This window comes from Oculina patagonica, chromosome 13 (assembly GCF_052425735.1).
Source record: "Oculina patagonica isolate OP01 chromosome 13, crgOcupat, whole genome shotgun sequence".
Classification (NCBI taxonomy): domain Eukaryota; kingdom Metazoa; phylum Cnidaria; class Anthozoa; order Scleractinia; family Oculinidae; genus Oculina; species Oculina patagonica.
In genome coordinates, this window is record NC_135770.1 from 11350050 (window position 1) to 11369402 (window position 19353).

General features: G+C 38.7%; 1 protein-coding gene across 1 annotated transcript in view; it reads right to left on the minus strand.

Moving 5' to 3' along the window:
- Positions 1-713: 713 nt before the first annotated feature.
- LOC144636142 (ATP-binding cassette sub-family B member 10, mitochondrial-like) overlaps positions 714-19353 on the minus strand; it is a 31684-nt gene continuing 13044 nt past the window's right edge. The window contains exons 4-13 of the mRNA XM_078495278.1: positions 18713-18847; positions 17414-17484; positions 17127-17202; positions 15687-15822; positions 10116-10211; positions 7564-7853; positions 6918-7098; positions 6641-6684; positions 6023-6057; positions 714-5600 (exon numbers count right to left, since the gene is read on the minus strand). Coding sequence (XP_078351404.1) covers positions 5369-5600; positions 6023-6057; positions 6641-6684; positions 6918-7098; positions 7564-7853; positions 10116-10211; positions 15687-15822; positions 17127-17202; positions 17414-17484; positions 18713-18847 — 1296 coding nt within the window. The 3' untranslated portion in view covers positions 714-5368. The remainder of the gene's footprint in view (positions 5601-6022; positions 6058-6640; positions 6685-6917; positions 7099-7563; positions 7854-10115; positions 10212-15686; positions 15823-17126; positions 17203-17413; positions 17485-18712; positions 18848-19353) is intronic.

A 19353-nucleotide genomic window follows, 5' to 3' on the forward strand; every position in this document is an offset into this window, starting at 1 on the left:
GCCCCCCACTTCAAGTTACTAGTCAGCCCCCCCCCCCCCCCAGTTGGAAAAATGCTCCGCCGTCCATGCCTTCGAATAACATACACCCCCCCCCCCCCCCCAAGTTGGAAAAATGCTCCGCCGTCCATGCCTTCGAATAACATACACTCGGACAATGTTCGGAAATCTTCGGTCTCGAAAGGAAAAAAGTTGCTCGAAAGATGAAAAGTTGCTCAAAAGTTGCCGAGCACAATCGAGACATTCCTACAGGCGTGGGAAGGATGAGTTATGAAGTATAGATTAGTTGATACAAATAAGTTATGAAACACTGATTGGTCTCTTCCAAAAAAAAATTATTTCTTGTTAAAAAAATCACATCAGGGCAATAATTAATGATATTGAATTCTTTAGAAGATGAGTTAAAATCCAAAAACTTCAACGTTTACAGAAAAAGTTGTTGAAATATATATACACATTTAGATGGTCTTAGATGGGATATTTTATCTTTCTCTATTTAATTTTCTTTTATTTCTATTTAAACTATAAAATTTCTCTCAATTCGCCCAATTCAATACATTGCCACCTACTCTTTTCTTTCTTTTCATATAAACAATAGCTTTGGCACAAGTTGGAAACCACAAACAACAGGTCTTTATTATGCTATTGAAAATATCTGGACAGAGATTATTCTTGTTCTTGTATGTAAAGAAAGGAAAGAAAACTTCCAGCAAAAAAAGTCTTTCAAGTTTTAATTCTAGTAGTTGTTTGCTATTTATGGTACATGTTATTTACGGTACATCCTATTTACGGTACATGTATACATTTGTACCGGTATTTACGGTACATGTTTATATATTTTTTAATTATGATTACAATAATTAGTACAGGTAACAGGAAAGGATACCTAAACTTCGAGACAGGATTCGAGACAGGATCCGACGGCCAGGATCAGAGCCAGGATTCGAGCTAGGATCCAAGGCAGGTTAGCTTAACTAGCGCTCCGGTTAGCATGAATAGCACTTCGGTTAGCCTAACTAGCACTCCAGTTAACCTACTTTAGCTTGGGTTGCTTGCGGTTAGCTTTTATAATAGGGTTAGGGCTAGGATCCTAGCTCGGATCCTGGCTCAGATCCTCCTTGGATCCTGGCTTTGTTTATCTTGTAACAGGACCTCAATACCATATTATGAAGTCCCTTAGTCATATTTGGTACATATATCTTAGTCTATAGTAGATATTTTAGTCTATAGTATAGAGTCTTCTCGAGCATTTGGGCAAACCCGAAGGGCAAGTCAAATACAGTTGAATCCTGAAAACTCGAACCCTCAATAACTCAAACTTCCTGCTAACTCGAACCTTTTTCGATTCTCCTCTAGGTCTAGAATAGTTGCACTTATTTGTATTTAACTCTGGCAAGGAAGGAAGTGAGAACTGGTACTAGTTTTTCTCTGACATGTCCTCTACGCAGCTCATTCACCATGTGCTTGTACAGATAATAGCTTTGCTGCCCTCCTTTCCCCCCTACTAGTTTAATGTTGTTACATATTGACAAATTTTCACCTCAGAGTCCTCCCCTGTTTACCCCAGACGTGCCTCGATAACTCAAACCCCCAATAATTCGAACCTTTATCGATTTTCCTTAAAGGTTCGAGTTATCCGGATTCAACTGTACAAACAAGGAGTAAAAACGTACAGAGATACTAAACACTAAAATGTCTAATAAGAGATTGATACTACACACTTATTATGATTCATACTACACACTAATAATTATTATTAGACCTATCTCAGTTATTTAGTTAAGAAGTAATTTGCTCTACAATAAAATAATTTTAACACTGCTCATTAATTAATTTTATTGATTTATCTACTTATTTTTTTTTTACTGCTTATTTGAAGCATTGCTGAAATAAGAAAATTTTGTTTTAACAGCACTTTAAAACTATTATAGTTAAAATCGAGGTGGAATAAGATTGTCCAAAATGACTTCTTGTCAGGGCACAGTGGCGACATGGCTGACACTAAACTCATTTCCACAACATGAAGCTTCTAGCCTGAAGGGCTGTGCTCCCTGATCCTGCTTGGTGGAATACTAATGTATTGCAGGGTGGCCTAGCATTTTGCAAGGTTGTCGTAACAATTTACCAGAGCAATATCTCCCCAGGGGGGTTCTCCGGCTTGTAAATGACGGGGATGATCGAAGGATTTTTTTGGGTTTGAAATTTTCGATTCCGGGATTTTTTTGGGTGACTTGATTTAAATAGGGGATATTTTGGGGGTATTAAAAAAGAAACTTGGCGCGACCTTGGCGTATTTATGGTATGATAAATAAACAAACACGAGCATTCAATTTTTTATGGTTATCTTTGTGTTATATTATTGCCGCTCCTGGCAATTTAGGGGTAATTTAACAAGGGATTTTTTTGGGGATTATTTTTGGTCCAGGGATTTTTTTGGGTAATGTCGGAAGACTTAGGGATTTTTTGGGGTCCTGACTTTTGCTTCCATTCGATCATCCCCGTCATTTACAAGCCGGAGTACGCCCCCTGGGAATATCTCTTCATATGGCTGGTTGAATAGAGGCACTGTACGAGCAAACTAAGACACTCTCATAATAAATGTCTGTCTTAAGAACAACACCAGGATGACCTCTAGATCTGGAATTGCATTAAGCCTGTCAACCTGATCAACAAGTATTTTGGACATTCTAAAGACCACCTCGTCAAAAAACAAAAATATTAATAAAGCCACATTTCAGTGGCCAATGGCATAAGGGCAGCCAGGGACACAAGATGTGCCACAGCTTAACTTTTTGATTAGCTTTATCAAGCTAAACCAACCCCCTCTCCCTCTCTTCATGCCAGTCTGGAAAAACTGACAAAAAATTAAAGGGGATAGGGAAGGGCAAGATTCTTGTCAGGTCAACACCAATAATAAAATGAATATAGACCACCTAATGTCTTATCTTAATAAAATCCTACAGTTGTCTGATGATAACTATTTAATATAATTATTTTTATTTTTGTAGGATGCCAAAGTTAACGTAAAATGTTCAAGTGATAAAATATCGAATTGATCAATTAGAGACCACTGGGGGCTTGAAAAACAAACTAACTGCTGGTGACAACCAATTGTGAAATCGAAATCAACAAAATGTGACACTTTGGATACTGACTTTAAGGCAGTTTTGTATAAGTTATCACACAATTCACATCTGTATGACAAGTAAACTCTCTGAGCCAAGTAGCCCATGCTGCTGGTGATTATCTAGGTTTCTGTAGCATCAAGTGACTAGGAGTATTTCTACTCCCCCCTGGATGGGATGCTAGTCCATCACAGGGTTACCCCATCATTCAAATTGTTGGTACCCATTTACATTCCTGGGTGCAGATAGGCACTGCGAGGGTTAAATGTTGCAACCAGTAACACAAAACAATGAGCCTTGGCAGGGCTTGAACCCCTGGGGGGGGGGGGGCACCCTGTATATTTTTGGGTGGGGGTGTGCCGCTGGGAATTTGAAGCCCTTGCCCTATACCAGACCATGTTCAGCTGATTTTTGCAACCCTATACCAGACTAGACACCGTAAATCCCTGCCCTATCCCAGACTTGCATTTTTAAGAACTGTATCACTATCAGTGTTTTAATGGAAAACCATCTGTCAACAATGATGCTGCGATGAATTTATTTACGTTTAGGAAAGCCTCTTTCTCTTCTGAGTTTCCATTCCTATTCTGGACTAAATTTGTCATAACACAGATCAGTTTTCCGGCAAATGCTACCCTTTTCTAGACCAAAACTTTCTGATTTCTTAACCCCATTCCAGACTAAACTGCTTGAAAACCCTACCCTTCACAGCGGCACATACCTATATAGCTCATATATGGGAGTGCCCCCCCACCCCCACCCCCCCCGGGCTTGAACCCAGAATGCCTGATCCTGAGTCTGGCACACTAACTATTAGACCATCATGCCTCCCGTAACAACATGACAACTCCCAAATAATGCCTGCTATTATTGGTTGGGATGATGAAAAGCTGATGTGAAAATTGTTGGATTTTGGGATCCAGGCTAATGCTTGGCATGTGTGGATTCTCTGTTCAAATAACCAAGATTTGATGGTAACTGAGTGGAAAGCTACGACAGAGTACACTAAAACAAGGACTCATTGATTGAAGCTAGAGTCGAACCTTATGCTAACCTCAAAATTCCAGACTTGTTAATGATCTAGATTTAAGTGGTTGTTCCTTTAGATTCATTTTTAAGCGATGGCGTTACATCGCTTTATGCTGGAGCCCTTCGATCGGTTCTGTCCGGGCCGATCGGACGACCGAATAGGACTGGAAACTAACTACAGGAAGAACAAAGATCAAGTTTAGCACAACAAGAAATGCGCCGCGAAAAACACAAAGCAAAATACTCCTGGGGAGTTAGAAAGGACTAATAAAAGATATGAACGAAAGAGACAAATTATATTTGACAAATTCTATTAGATTCAGTAAACAGACATATGTACAATTGACCTGTGTAAACGAGAATAATGCGCCAGATAGAAGAAATATGTTGCTTTTGTTTCGGGGTTACTGCCCCTTCTTCTGTAGAATAAATTGAAACGCCAGTTGATTTTTCTCCACCGAAGAAGGGACAGAAACCCCGAAACGTATGGAACATATTTCTTTTATCTGTCGCCATGTTCACCATTTAAAATCAGCATATAAAATCACTGTTTATATACGCTACGCAGTCGCCCGAAATCATACAATGGGTCTGTGTGGTCCGGTCAGAGACAGAACTTGACCTTGCATATCCGGTCGTTCGCGAAAGGTATCGTGTATCGTAGATTAGATGTCACGCTATAAGGTAACGCAACTAGAATTAAACGCATAGCTTGAAGAAAGTTTTCATTTTTCTAACGAGGTGCAAAAAGGACAAAATCAATACAAATGGAAAAATGTATGGTGCAAAGATAATATAAGCAGTGACCGAAAAGTATCCGTAAAGCAAGGTAAACTTTGTACGAGAGCGTTTCACTTGGGTCACAGTAGAAAGTGTCTGTTGTCCGTTATTAAATTAATGTTAGAGAAAATGTATGGACAAACAAAACTGTTCGTGTTAAGCAGGTGCCCTAAAGCGGTGTTCCACTGAACTTTAATTTACGTTAATTTTTGACAAATTTCCTAAAAATATTTAAAACCCTTTGTAAAACGTCATCGCTTCTGCATGCATTGCGTGCCATCTTTTTTATAACCTGGACTCTTTACATTGTTTGTTTCCTGAATAATTATACAGACTATTTTTGCATGTCAAGAAGTCTGGATAATTGAGGCTTGACTGAAACTGAGTGTGGTGAAAAAGTTGGTTAACCTGACCTGACAAGAACTTTAGACAGTTGGTTACTGAAGGCCAATAGTCTGTTTCTCTACAAGCTTCCTAAATAAACCATTAGGTTCATCCATCAGCTTGCCATACGAGCCAGCCTCCGAGATTTGTCCATCACTCAACACAACAATGTTGTCGGCATTTTTTATAGTTGAGAGGCGATGAGCAATGGTGATGACAGTTCGACCCTTCATCAACCTTTCTAAGGCCTCTTGAACCAAGTGTTCACTCTCAGCATCCAGGGCACTACAAGAAGAAATATTATAGCCTTGAAATTACTGACTTCTTATTAACCGAGCACAAGGCTGTACTAGGAGAAGGTTGCCTGAGGTCTTTCTGGTATGGACTGGCCCATCTACACAAAGGGCGATATTCTAAAAGCGCAGTCCTTAGCTAGGGTGATTTAAGGATGTTCTCACCAATTGTTTATGCGCATCCCAACATGTTGCGAGCCCAGGCCACGTCATGCATCGAGTGCATGGTGAGGAAATATTCTAAACATACATGTTATAGGGTGGGTAGCCATTATAGATTTTATTGTGTACAGCTAAAAGTCCTCAGAGCTGAGACTCATCATCATCTGCCACTACATCCACCACTGTACATTTACAAGTTGCGCTGTACAAATTAAATTGACACAAAGTATAGGGTATGCAATAACTCAGTACCTTGTAGCCTCATCAAGAAGTAAGATGGAAGGGTTCTGGAAAAAAACACAAGATAGTTATTCTTTCAAGCCACTAGTGTCATTGCTAAATAATAAAATTACCAATAAAGGAATGCACTGTTGAAAAACTTCAACCAAACTTACTCTTAAGTTATCTTGCCAGTACAGTCGAACACCTCTCTAATACCACCACCTCTCTATTACGGACAATCTCTAAAGTCCCAACAAAATTCCCATATATTTTCTTTTGAAAAAACCCTATAATACGGACTCTTAATCTCAGGCCCAGGTAACAAATTCATATAAGCTAATTAAAACCTCTTTATTACAAACACTCCGGTGATCAGGCAATGATATTTTGTGTTTGTAATGCAATTGCCTGTTTGTAACCTTTAGTAAATTTAGATGTTTTCGGATTTATGCTTAGAGTTAATTTTTTACCTGCAGCATTGCGTTGCAGAACATTTCGAGTTACTAAATACTTTAAGTTGTCAATGAAGTCAAAAGTGATGCCATAGTGGATAATTTAATACAAACACCTTGCTCTGTCCCTTCTGTGACCGTATTAGAGAGGTTGAATTGTACTTAACATAAGTGAATAAGAATTGGTTTCACCAACCTTTAAAATTGCCCTTGCAATTGCAATTCTCTGCCTTTGACCTCCTGAAAAAAAGCACCAGTAAATAAAATTAAATGATACCTACAGTATTACAGAAACTTAAAACTTTTCAGTTCTGTTTTTTTTTGATTTATTAATATTACATGTAACTATTAATAGTTCAGTTCTCCAAGTGTAAACATTATACATATCAGTGTGGTAAATGTGGTCTTGTAGAGTCTGTAGAATTAATCCACACTAGTAAGCTTCAAACTTAACATTCCGTTATTTCACCAACCTGACAGCATTTGCCCTCTTTCACCGACCACAGTGTCGAATCCTTTAGGAAAGGTCTTGATGAAGCCATAGGCATTGGCCTGCACTGCAGCATCCATGATGTCATCACTGCTCACTTGTTGACCTGTGCTTGCCCCATATGCAATGTTGTCGGCAATGGAACTTGAGAACAGAATTGGTTCCTTAGCAAAGAGGCAATAAAAATCAGCATACACCAAGCAAGGTCTTGATCAAGGTCACCTGTAGTATATATTTACATTTTTGTTGTGTTGTGCTTACTGGTAATTGTTTTGAAGTTTAAAAACCTGTCTAAGAAATATTTGCCCAAAATTAGTTCTGTACGGTCATCTAAGAAAAGAAGATTTTTCTGGTGGGTAAGTAACTTTCCATGTTAACTTGTCTACTGGGCAAGAGCCTATAATTATGCTTGGCTTCGGCTTGCTTGCTTCATAAGGAAAAACTGAATAGTTTTATTTTTTGTTTTTATATTAAATTTTATAAGGCCTTGCTTCTTTAGACTGAACATGAATGCAAATGAACGCCCTTTCTACTCCAATTAAACATCATTGCTGAAACTCACTTGCATCGAATTTATTATAGAAATTATGCCTGAGCAACTGATAATTAAAAGTGTTAACTACACACACCTGATGAACCGTTCCAACTGCACCTCTTAGCCAATCAGGAGAGAGCGTTCGCACATCATGCCCCCCAACTATCACCTGACCCTGTTCTGGGTCATACAAACGAAGCAGTAATGCGCCCAGAGTGCTCTTTCCTGAACCACTTGGTCCAACAACTGCGGTAATAGATCCCGCAGGCATATCAAGGTTAAGTCCTTGGAAGATTGGCATGTCAGCTCGTGACGGGTAACTGAAGTGAACATCCTTAAATTGAATTCCACTGTTTAAGTCATACATGGCTGGCCGTAACCCTCCTGGATAATTAAAAAAAAAAAATCAGAAGAAAAATTGTAATGAGTAACACTCAGTTCAAGTTCTGTAAGTATGCAAGAACAGGCTGCCCTGCTATGCTGCTGTTTATTTAACAGACACTCATTTTTCTTTCTACAATGGCTGCGGTCACATCTAGACTGATAACTATAGTTAGGACGGCGTTAACTATAGTTAGCTATTTCGGTAATGTGACCGCTTCTCTGTTCGCCCTAACTATAGTTAGAAAATTTACGCCTCGCTGATCCAAAACAATACACACTAACTATAGTTATACCCAAGCAAGGTTCATGGGTTAGTCTTAAGTTTACAAACGAAAAGCCAATCAGAATGCGACAATTCTTTTCACACGTGCGAGATGAACATAAATATGCAAAACAAAGTGTCAAGGGAAGGAAAACAAGAAAAACAACATGTCGAAACATGCCAAGAAATTACATATCATCAATGTTAGCAAAAATAAAGCTTGAATTCTTCGGTTTCTAGCATCCTTACTTCATTTTATTTTCTTCAACGCCGAAATGCCGTGCAAAAATAGAACAAATAGAGGAACAACTGGACACAAATAAACAACAAGGGCTGTCATGAACTAATTAAAATACAAAATTATTCACACCTTATCAGAACTAACTATAGTTAACAGCATTGGTGTGACCGCAAAGACGACAGAAAGCGCTAACTATAGTTAGGTATGACGTCACGTAACTTGAGACTAACTATAGTTAAACTTTAGTTATGTCGTAGATGTGACCGCAGCCAATGACTACACATCTACGGTTATTGTGTTGTTCGTGGGCGTTAACAAAACCAGGATCGGATCGGACCGGATCACGGATCGGATTGCGGATTGGATCGCGGATCGGATCACGGACCGGATCACGGGAAAAAAACAATAAAAAAAAAAATTAAAAAAAAACAATAAAATAACAGAAAATAAATAAAAAATAAATAAACAAATAAATGGTTGTTAGTATAAATCGACGTAACAGCGGAACATGGAACGGAGTATTATGAATTTTCTTGCCTCAATCGAGACAATGAAACGTACAAAGCCGAAGAAGTCAACGGAGCCGTTGGGAAAAAAATGAAGGGCCTGTTAAGTTACTGATTTCATAAAAAAAGAAAGAAAGAAAATAAAAAAGCCCACTAACTAGGGGTATTTTCAGTTGGTCACCCATCCAAGTACTATCCTCGCCCAACAGGGCTTAACTTCGGCGATCGGACAAGAACCGTTGCTTTCCGTATGGTATCAGAAAGAGCACGTAATTAAGCTAATAAAAGTTAAGACCAGTTTTAGCAGGAAAGTGCCAAATTTTCCAAAAGATCCATTTTAAGCAGATATTACTTTTACAACCCTCTGTCTCGTCTGACACTGATACCACAAGGAAAGCATTGGTTTACGTCCGATCGCCGAAGTTAAGCCCTGTTGCGCGGGGTATTATTAGTACTTGGATGGGTGACCATCTGAAAATATATCTTGTTGTGGGATTTTCATTTTCATTTTCTTTCTTTTTCTTACGCAATCGGTAACTTTTCAGGCCCTTCTTTTTATTTTCCAACGGCTCAGTTGACTTGTTCGGCATTGTATGTTTCATTGTCTCGATCGGGGCAAGGATGTCCGAAGGGCAGTCACACTGTGCAGTCGCTTTTATAGCTTCTCTTTGAAATCCTCAAATCCTGGCTCTAGATCGACCTTGAAGGATTAATTATAAGAAGATGTGGGTGCCCTTTATTTTCTGGGATATTTTTACTGTTTGTTTGCTTGTTTGTTTGTTTCTTTGCCCAGTTCTACGTAATCAGAAGTCCAGAGATCATATAAGCCGTAAACGACATTGTGACCTCAGTTGTGTGTGAAATAAAGAAAAAATAGGTTCCAGATACCGCTGTCTGCAGGTCTGCAAAGTGATAGTTTGTTATTTTAATTGAGTTCATAGAAATAAATTAATTAAGCAATTAAAAAAAAGAAAAAAAAAAGAAAAAAATCTTGTTAGGCCAATTATCGTTACGCCGTTCCACGTTCCGCCGATTTATACCAACAACCATTTATTTGTTTATTTTATTTATTTATTTATTTTTTCATTTTATTTATTTTATTTTTTATTTTTTTTTATTTTCCGTGATCCGATCCGTGATCCGATCCGGTCCGGTCCGATCCGATCCGATCCGATCTAGGTTTTGTCAACGCCCGTTGTTCGTCACTTGTTATATTATTTGCATGCTGGCAATAAAGCCATAAAATATCTTACCTGACAATGGTATGGTGGGATTTCTGTCAATTAACTGCCATAGACGTCCACTGGCACCAATCCCTTTCATAAGTTCTGAATAAAAGGAGCTCAAGCCTGGAAAAAGTGACAAATTCTGAGAAATCTGGGAATGTCAATATGTAGCTGTACTAGTGCTAGTGGCTTTCATCTTCAGTTGGAGAAAACAACACAACACCTAAAAGTCATGAGATGATGATTATGCCCTTAGCCCTTCGCATATATTGCCTGATAATCTTGAGCAATAACTATTTCATTTTTACTGCATCTGAATCCTGCCTATGCATTGTTTCCCAACATTGCTAGAATCAGTCAGCTTGTAGTTCATTGAAAAGAAAGTATGATCATATCTCAAACTCCTGAGAAATCTCCTGGACTGCTGATGACTTCATTGACTTGCTGTGGCTGTGGTTTAAGAGTGTATCCATAAGAGGACCAGGCAACAGGTGATACAGCTCATATCACCGATTTCGCCCAAACTTAGCATAAATGTTGGGTATGGTGAGCTATTTACTGTGACAAAACATCAGCTCAAAATATTTTATTCCCTTCAAGTTATGGCACCTTTTGCAAAAATGGCCATTTTTCACTAATTTATGCATATTTAATTAGCTGACTTTGATTGACCAGTTCCACAAGAAAAAAAGACTTCTGAAAATAAATTTCACTGCATTATATTCTGTGGTTATTAGGCTTTAAGTACAATAATTCACTTCAACCGTCTGATTTGATTTCTTCTCCTCAAACGGTCTTTTGGAAGGTACACATTTCGTACTGTTGGAAATAGCCTTTAACTAGTGCCCAATATCTCCCATGAGCAACAACTTATATACATTATTCTTACATGGGTAATGAAATCCATCATTAAACTTCACAAAAATGCAACAAAATGTCTGGGGACTTCAATATTCTATTAGTATTGAGGAACTAAACACACGTGACTTAACGATTTCTTGCTATTTCATCAAAATTCACCGAAACACAGAAGCCATTTATTTGCCTCAATTTGGCACAAAATCGGTACGAAATAGCTAATCAAGCATAAATTTATAGATAACAATCAAAATATTGGCGAAGATTGGCAGTTAGGGCATTTTTCGGAGCGTTTTCAGAGCCATATAATTCGGCAATGTTGTGATAGTAAATGTAAAAATAGCAGCGAAAGATTTTCTTCAAAAGCTCGCTCAATTCAACATTTAGGCACATCAAAGTTAAGAAACAAGAAAGTAATACTACCTACATGCCACTTATCGACACACAGATGCTTTCTTTTGAAGAATTTGTTCTTCCTCGCTGCACTTCGATCCTTCGATCGATCTCAATTGACATGTACTGTTGCTTTGAGGCGCGATGAACTTAGCCAATACATCGTGGTTCATCCTTCGTGAAAGGTGTAAACAGGTTGTCAATAAAGTCATTCAAATAGCTGTTTAAAGTTCACGGAAGGGCACTTGTCTCAGCCAGTTTGAATGAAATAAATTTAACTGGAAAATAAACAGCCGCCATGTTGTATTTGTACCTTTGAGCCTGCCGTTTCAGTCAGCGGTAAAGCCGTACACTTGGGCAAGTACGTAGTGTAGTCATCATATAGTTGTTTGACTAAATCCTATTATAGGGATGTTCATAGAGGGGATACATAGCCTAGCCCTACACAGCTATACACGCCTATACATAGCCCAACACAGCTATACACAGCTATACACACGCGTGTTCATTTGCTTTTCCTTCGCAAATGTTTGTTTTCGTCGGAATAAGTAGCGGATGGTGTTATCTACCCTCTGAACAACCGGGGCTTGATCTTAGCCTTATAAGTAGTGTGCGTTTCTTGTAAAAGTGAGAATTTTTTTCAACTTCTCCATTGAATTTTTTTGATAAATAGTTGAAGAGAAATACACTGGATGCAGTGTAATGTATGCGATGCAATCGGTTTTGATGCTCTGAAATTGAGCTCTGAAATGTCGGAAACCATTAAATAATCAGAGCAAGTTTTTCCATCTTATATCAGGTTAAAACTAGTATGTTTATAGTTTTTTTTGTTGTTTCTGTCTTTTTTGGGAGGTGGGGGAGGGGGTGAATATGGACATTCGAAGAAATGGCGGTCAGGTTGTCAACCTGGCCTGTGTACATCTATTCCTTCTGTTCAAATCGTCTATATTATATTACACTTTGGCAGCTAGGATACTGAATTTGTACCCACTCTCTCTTTTTCGGGATCCCACAAAGTTCTCCATCTGTCCATTTACCGGTAAACGTCATTACTGCAGTTTTATTAATTTGTTTTAGAAAAGGGCTTTTATGGGGACAAATTTTTCCTCCTGAATGCCCACATTGCAAGTGACGAATTGCGGCTTCAAATGATAATTTTCTTCATCACCGACTCAATTTAAGTGGCTATGTGAGTTACAAAGACGCGAATGCAGACTTTTGTAGAGAGCTTAAACCCCGCATTAAAACTAAACAAATTTATTGTAAGACTAGGACTACGCAAGACGGCAAAACTTATTAGCTAATGTTTCAACCAGCACAGGTAGCCTTCTCCAAGCTTGCTCGGGACCGTACTGGGCGAATATTGGCCCTCGGTCTTTTTTGTACGGACCTCGCTGCGCTCGATCCGTACTGTTAAGACCTCGGGCCAATATTCGCCCAGTACGGCCCTCGCGCGTGGTTAATAAGAGATTTATTTCACGACTGGAAACTTTGTGTATTAAGAATTGCTACCCGGTAGATGTCGTGGAAAACAATATGCGGCAAAACTTTTACGCGCGCCAAAGGAGTTAAAATTATTTCTGTGTTGAAGGTCATTTCATTTTCAAAGCAATAAAAACTCCGAAAAATTTTTACAAAAAAAAAAATCTTGCAAAAAATCTTGCGCTAAATCGCGCGGGAATTAGTGCGGGATCATCTGGGACAAAACCCGGTCCGATACTTGGAAAATATCGGCCCTCGCGGGACCGGAAATAAAGTAATCTGATTGGCTGATTTAGTTATTGGCCCTCGGACCGCCTTAGTCGTATAATAAATGTATATATTTGCTGCGCCATATAGACTGCGTCCCTAAAGGCATTTCGTACGTGAATTCTTTGTTCAGTTCAGCACAGACGCTCCCCCAACTAAAGCACTTGCGCAAGAAACGATTACAAAACCTACCTCGCTATCCACCGTATAGTGATTTATCCCGTGGTAAACGTTATTCTCCAATTTTGCTGAGTTATTCATTTTTTCCCATTTATGCCCCGGGGTAGGGGAATTTGGTCAAAAAATGTAATCGTTATGCGCGGTATTAATCACTATTCCCGCCAGGGGAGGGGAATTTGAACAAGCAATAAAAAAATACAAATGTCTGGAAAGTAACTGGGAGACGTTGAAATTTTGATCTATTTAACTGTGTAGCGTCTTTTATGCTAAAAATAATTGTTTATGTTCCAAAATGACGCTAAATGGAGGTATAAAACTGCTCCGACGTTTCGGCAATACTGCCTTCTTCAGGGTACCACCCCCAAAAAGGCAGTATTGCCGAGACGTCGGAGCAGTTTTATACCGCCATTTAGCGTCATTTTGGAACATAAACAATTATTTTGATTTGGTTGCCGTGCATGCCGACCGTTAGCCTGCGTAGCAGGCGTCTGTGTAGTTTTTAGCGCGCGTAAAAGAGTGCGCGATCGCGAGAAGGCCACGCGAGGTAAAAATCGAGGAGACGCCGTCTTCTCGATTTTTCCTCGCGTGGCGCTCTCGCGCCTTTCGCGTTTCTCCCATGCGCGCGCTAGAAACTAACGACGCCTGCCACGCTAACCTGAAATCATACCCTCCCTCCCTACTACTGCTGCGGAAAAAGAACGCCTGATCGCAGGTTACTGCCACGCAGGCTAGCCGACCGTTGAACAGAAAAATCAAGAACTCTGTCTCGGTGAAAGTCAAATGGAACAGTATCATGAAATCTCTTCGGAGATTGACGGAACGTCAGAAATTTTCTTACCATTTGTAAGGTTTCCCAGTTCTAGTTTCCCATGCATCAGGTCTCCCATCAACGGAAAGAAATAACAGGAAACTGAGCTACAAATGGTAAGCGACATCTATTTCGGTTAGTTTGCTAATTTTGGAAAGAAGCCTTTCCATTTTTCAGTGGTCATTCCAACCGGTTCTCTCCAACAAATGGTAAGCACCCTAGAGTTCGTTCAGCATCACATTGCGGTAAACACGTCAAGCTGTAGCGGAGGAAATTGTTTTCCCTACGACAATTTGAAAATATTCTCATTTTCATCACAAACGCATCCAACGAACACTCGAGGAGGAAAAGCAAATGATCGCGCGTGTGGTGTGGTCACGCGTGATGGACGCGTGATGCCCAGTGAACAGCCGTACCGCTGACTGAAACGGCAGGCTCAAAGGTAGAAATTCAACATGGCGGCTGTTTATTTTCCAGTTAAATTTATTTCATGCAAACTGGCTGAGACAAGTGTCCTTCCGTAAACTTTGAACAGCTCTTTGAATGACTTTATTGACAACCTGCTTACACCTTTCACGAAGGATGAACCACGATGGATTGACTAAGTTCAGCGCGCCTCAAAGCAACAGTACATGTCAATTGAGATCGATCAAAGAATCGAAGTGCAGCGAGGAAGAACAAATTCTTCAAAAGAAAGCATCTGTGTGTCGATAAGTGGCATGTATGTAGTATTACTTTCTTGTTTCTTTACTCTGATGTGCCTAAATGTTGAATTGAGCGAGCTTGTAAAGAAAATCTTTCGCTGCTGTTTTTACATTTGCTATATCACAACATTGCCGAATTATATGGCTCTGAAAACGCTCCGAAAAATGCCCTAACTGCCTTTTCTTCGCCAATATTTTGATTGTTATCTATAGATTAATGCTTGATTAGCTATTTCGTACCGATTTTATGCCAAATTGAGGCAAATAAATGGCTTCTGTGTTTCGGTGAATTTTGATGAAGTAGCAAGAAATCGTTAAGTCACGTGTGTTTAGTTCCTCAATACTAATAAAATATTGTAGTCCCCAGACATTTTGTTGCATTTTTGTAAAGTTTAATGATGGACTTCATTACCCATGTAAGAATAATGTATATAAGTTGTTGCTCATGGGAGATATTGGGCACTAGTTAAAGGCTATTTCCAACAGTACGAAATGTGTACCTTCCAAAAGACCGTTTGAGGAGAAGAAATCAAATCAGACGGTTGAAGTGAATTATTGTACTTAAAGCCTAATAACCACAGAATATAGTGCAGTGAATTTTATTTCCAGAAGTCTTTTTTTCTTGTGGAACTGGTCAATCAAAGTCAGCTAATTAAATATGCATAAATTAGTGAAAAATGGCCATTTTTGCAAAAGGTGCCATAACTTGAAGGGAATAAAATATTTTGAGTTGATGTTTTGCCACAGTAAATAGCTCACCATACCCAACATTTATGCTAAGTTTGGGCGAAATCAGTGATATGAGCTGTATCACCTGTTGCATGGTTCTGCCCTGTTCTCTCACGGGCACACTCTTAATATTTTAACTAAACAACTGGATTACCAAAGCTGTCTGTTATGTTTTACCTCCAAAGGATATTCCGACAAATCCAGCATACAGCAGGAAAGACGTGAGATCCCCAACAGATATCTGTGCATCTGTCATCATCATTCCACCACTGTACAGGACTGATAGCATGATGACGTTACCTGACAGTCCCGTCTGAAAAAAAAAAAAACAGAGACATAAATAGACTGATTTTAAGCAAATGAAAGATCATCGCAGTAATGTACTCAACTTAAGCAGTTGAAAAAAGTAAGCCTGAAAAAATTCAGGCTTGAACGGGAATCGAACCCATGACCTCTGCGATACTAGTGCAGCGCTCTAAGCAACTGAGCTATCAAGCCAACTGGAAGCTGGTCACTTGTGAGTTCGTAATATACCCGTTGATGGAGAAGATATGAAATGAATATATGAAATTCATATATTTGTACTGCGGATATACATTTTTTACTGTGATGATCTTTCATTTGCTTAAAATGTATATCCGCAGTACAAATATATGAATTTCATATATTCATTTCATATATATAGACTGAGTTAACATTGACACATTTTTTTACAGTAAATAATTATCATCTAATACTCAAATTGGACTGTAATAATATAAGCATAACCTACCAGTACTGACTGACTGGTTTAAGCTTGCAATTCTATTTAATTTGCTACACATTTAAAATTTGAATAGTGTGGCTTCTCATGCATCATAGTCAACAACAAAATCATATAATAATCAAAAAACAGTATTGTTAAATCATCTTCATATTCTACATTTTAACAGACCAGTAAGTTGTTTATATGTTTAAATAATAGACTGTTCTTTTTCAGTGTCTATTGACTTTAATTAATACAGTCGAAGCTCTCGTAAGCGGACACCCTCGGGACGCGAAAAAAGTGTCCGTAACTGGAGCTGGCCGCTTACGAGAATGGTTCTCATAAGCGGCCACTAGAGGTGTAAGGGATAAATGGCCGCTTACAGGAGCTTACCGTAAGTGTTAGTGGTGTTTTCAAATGTAACCGGACGTGGATGACGACAAAACAAACACTGAAATATGTTACTGTAATTACTGTAAAATCATTGTGACGAACGGCGATGTAAAGTTGATTGGTAAGAACAAGATACAGAGGTTGTTTATAGGATTTTCTTTGGGGTGTCCGCTTACGGGAGCTCAAAAACAAAGAAAAAGTCTAACTCGTTATCTCTGAAAGTGTCCGCGGCCGCTTACGGGAATGTCCGCTTACGAGAATGTAAAAATACAGAGTTTGTATGGGAGTTAAAAACGGGCTTTCAAACCAGGCGGCCGTAAGTAGAGCTGTCCGCTTACGAGAGTGTCCGTTAAGAGAGCTTCGACTGTAGTTGGGTCATCACTCCACCACATGAAAATTACAAGCTGATAGGAACCTATTAAAATACTCGCGGACTAAAAGAGTGTATACTTAATATATGAAACAAGCAGACAACTTACAAATCCAAAGAATACAGCTCTTGCAACTGCCTCTTTCTTTGCTAGCTTAAACACATCTTGTACACTGTCAGCATACCTGTTTTTGTAAAACAAGGGAAGATAACAGAGTTGCTGGACCTTGATCTGCCGAGTTGGTTAAGTCCTTTCATGTACACATGACCTTAATAAACATTTGTTTAATAAACATTTGGCCATATGCATTGTAATAAAACACATTCAAACATCTAGTGTAAAACATTTTCCATGTACTTCTACAAACTGGGCAAATTAATTTTGCTCTTACTTACGTTTGAATTTCTTTTAGCTCTTGGCCAAATGCTCTTACTGTACGTATATTGCTGATTCTTTCTTCTGCAACCTATTATTTGAAGACAAGAATGAGTATTATACAGTCGAAGCTCTCTTAAGGGACACTCTCGTAAGCGGACAGCTCTACTTACGGCCACCTTGTTAGAAACCCCGTTTTTACTCCCATACAAACTCTGTATTTTTACATTCTCGTAAGCGGCAGTCCCGTAAGCGGCCGCGGACACTTTCCGAGATTATGACTTTTTCTTTGTTTTTAAGCTCCCGTAAGCGGACACCGCAAAGAAAATCATATAAAAAACCTCTGTATCTTGTATTAATCAATCAACTTCACATCGCCGTTCGTCACAATGATTTTACTGTTATTACAGTACCATATTTCAGTGTTTGTTTTGTCGTCATCCACGTCCGGTTACATTTTGAAACACCACCAACATGCATATTACTATTATGTTAGCTGGGCAAGCTCCTGTAAGCGGCCATCTATCCCCTACACCTCTAGTGGCCGCTTACAAGAACCATTCTTGTAAGCGGCCAGCTCCAGTTGCAGACACTTTTTTCGCGTTCCGAGGGTGTCCGCTTATGAGAGCTTCGACTGTATTTTTAAACTAGAGATGGAAATCAGAATTTCATATCAGCTTAAGGTGGCTTGTAATAGTTTAGTCAGAATTAAACAAGCCAGTCTTTGGTATTCTATCACAGCTATACCAATAACGTTATTAGTGTCTTTTAGCACAAACCTAAACAAGATGAACCAGTGAACAATTTGAAGTCATACTGTAGTGACATCAAAATTTGTTTCCATGGCAAGTCATATGAGGTTAAAGATCCACTGTTTTGGACCTTCCAAGGCTTATAACTTGAAAACTACTTGGTGAAAGTTTTTCTTTTTCACATATTTTAATCCAACTGACAAAATAATCAATTTGCAAATTTTTAAAAAAATCTGTAAAAAGGATTTGGGAGCTATGCCATTTTTGCATAAATTTAAGGCGGCTCTGAACATTTCTGACACAAAAATTGTGAGATCATTGCTTTTGTCCTTTAGACAAAAATATAGGAATTTTTACCGTCTAGATTTAGTGTAATTAGCCTGAAACTGTCAAAAATAAGATACCAGTATCTTTTACCACTTTTGTAATTGACATTGCAGTGATTCCAATTTGTTTATTAGTAAAACCTTTACAAGGATGTTCTGAAAGTTAAACTTCAACATTACAGGTGTGGTAGCAATAGAATGCCAAAGACGGGAACATCTAAACTGTCAATATTACATGTACCTGTGTCGACTGTGCAAGAGAGTCCTGTGTTTTCTTTGTGATATTTCGTAGATAACGGCCATACATAACAATGGCAATAGCTACTGGCGGCACAATACCAAGGACAATGCTTGCCAACTTGGGTGAAACATAAAACTGGAAGATGAAGAACACAATCATACAATTAATAATAATAATAATAATAATAATAATAATAATAATAATAATAATAATAAGGTTTTTTGGGCGCATTTAAAAAACTCAATGCGCTTACATTTCTCTATTAAAAAATTAGCTAAAACTTATATAATGTTATAATTTTTCTAAGACACTAAAAAATAAAATAAGTGAAACAACTAATCAAAGGAAAAAATTAAGGTTACATAAAACTAGGTTAGCCCAATAAAAATAGATCAACAATAAAATTTCCCAAACAAACATGTTTTTAGTGCAGATTTAAAAGTCGAAAGAGATGGTGCATTTTTGAGAGTGCGGTAGGCTGTTCCATTGTATAGGTGCAGAGAAAGAGAAGGCACGTTCACCGTATGTCACAGAGTTCACAGTAGGGACAGTAAAAAGTAGTTTAGAAGATGAGCGTAAGTTCCGTTGCGGGCGATATTGTTGTAGGAGGGGCGACAAGTAGGCCGGGCAGGAACAGGAAC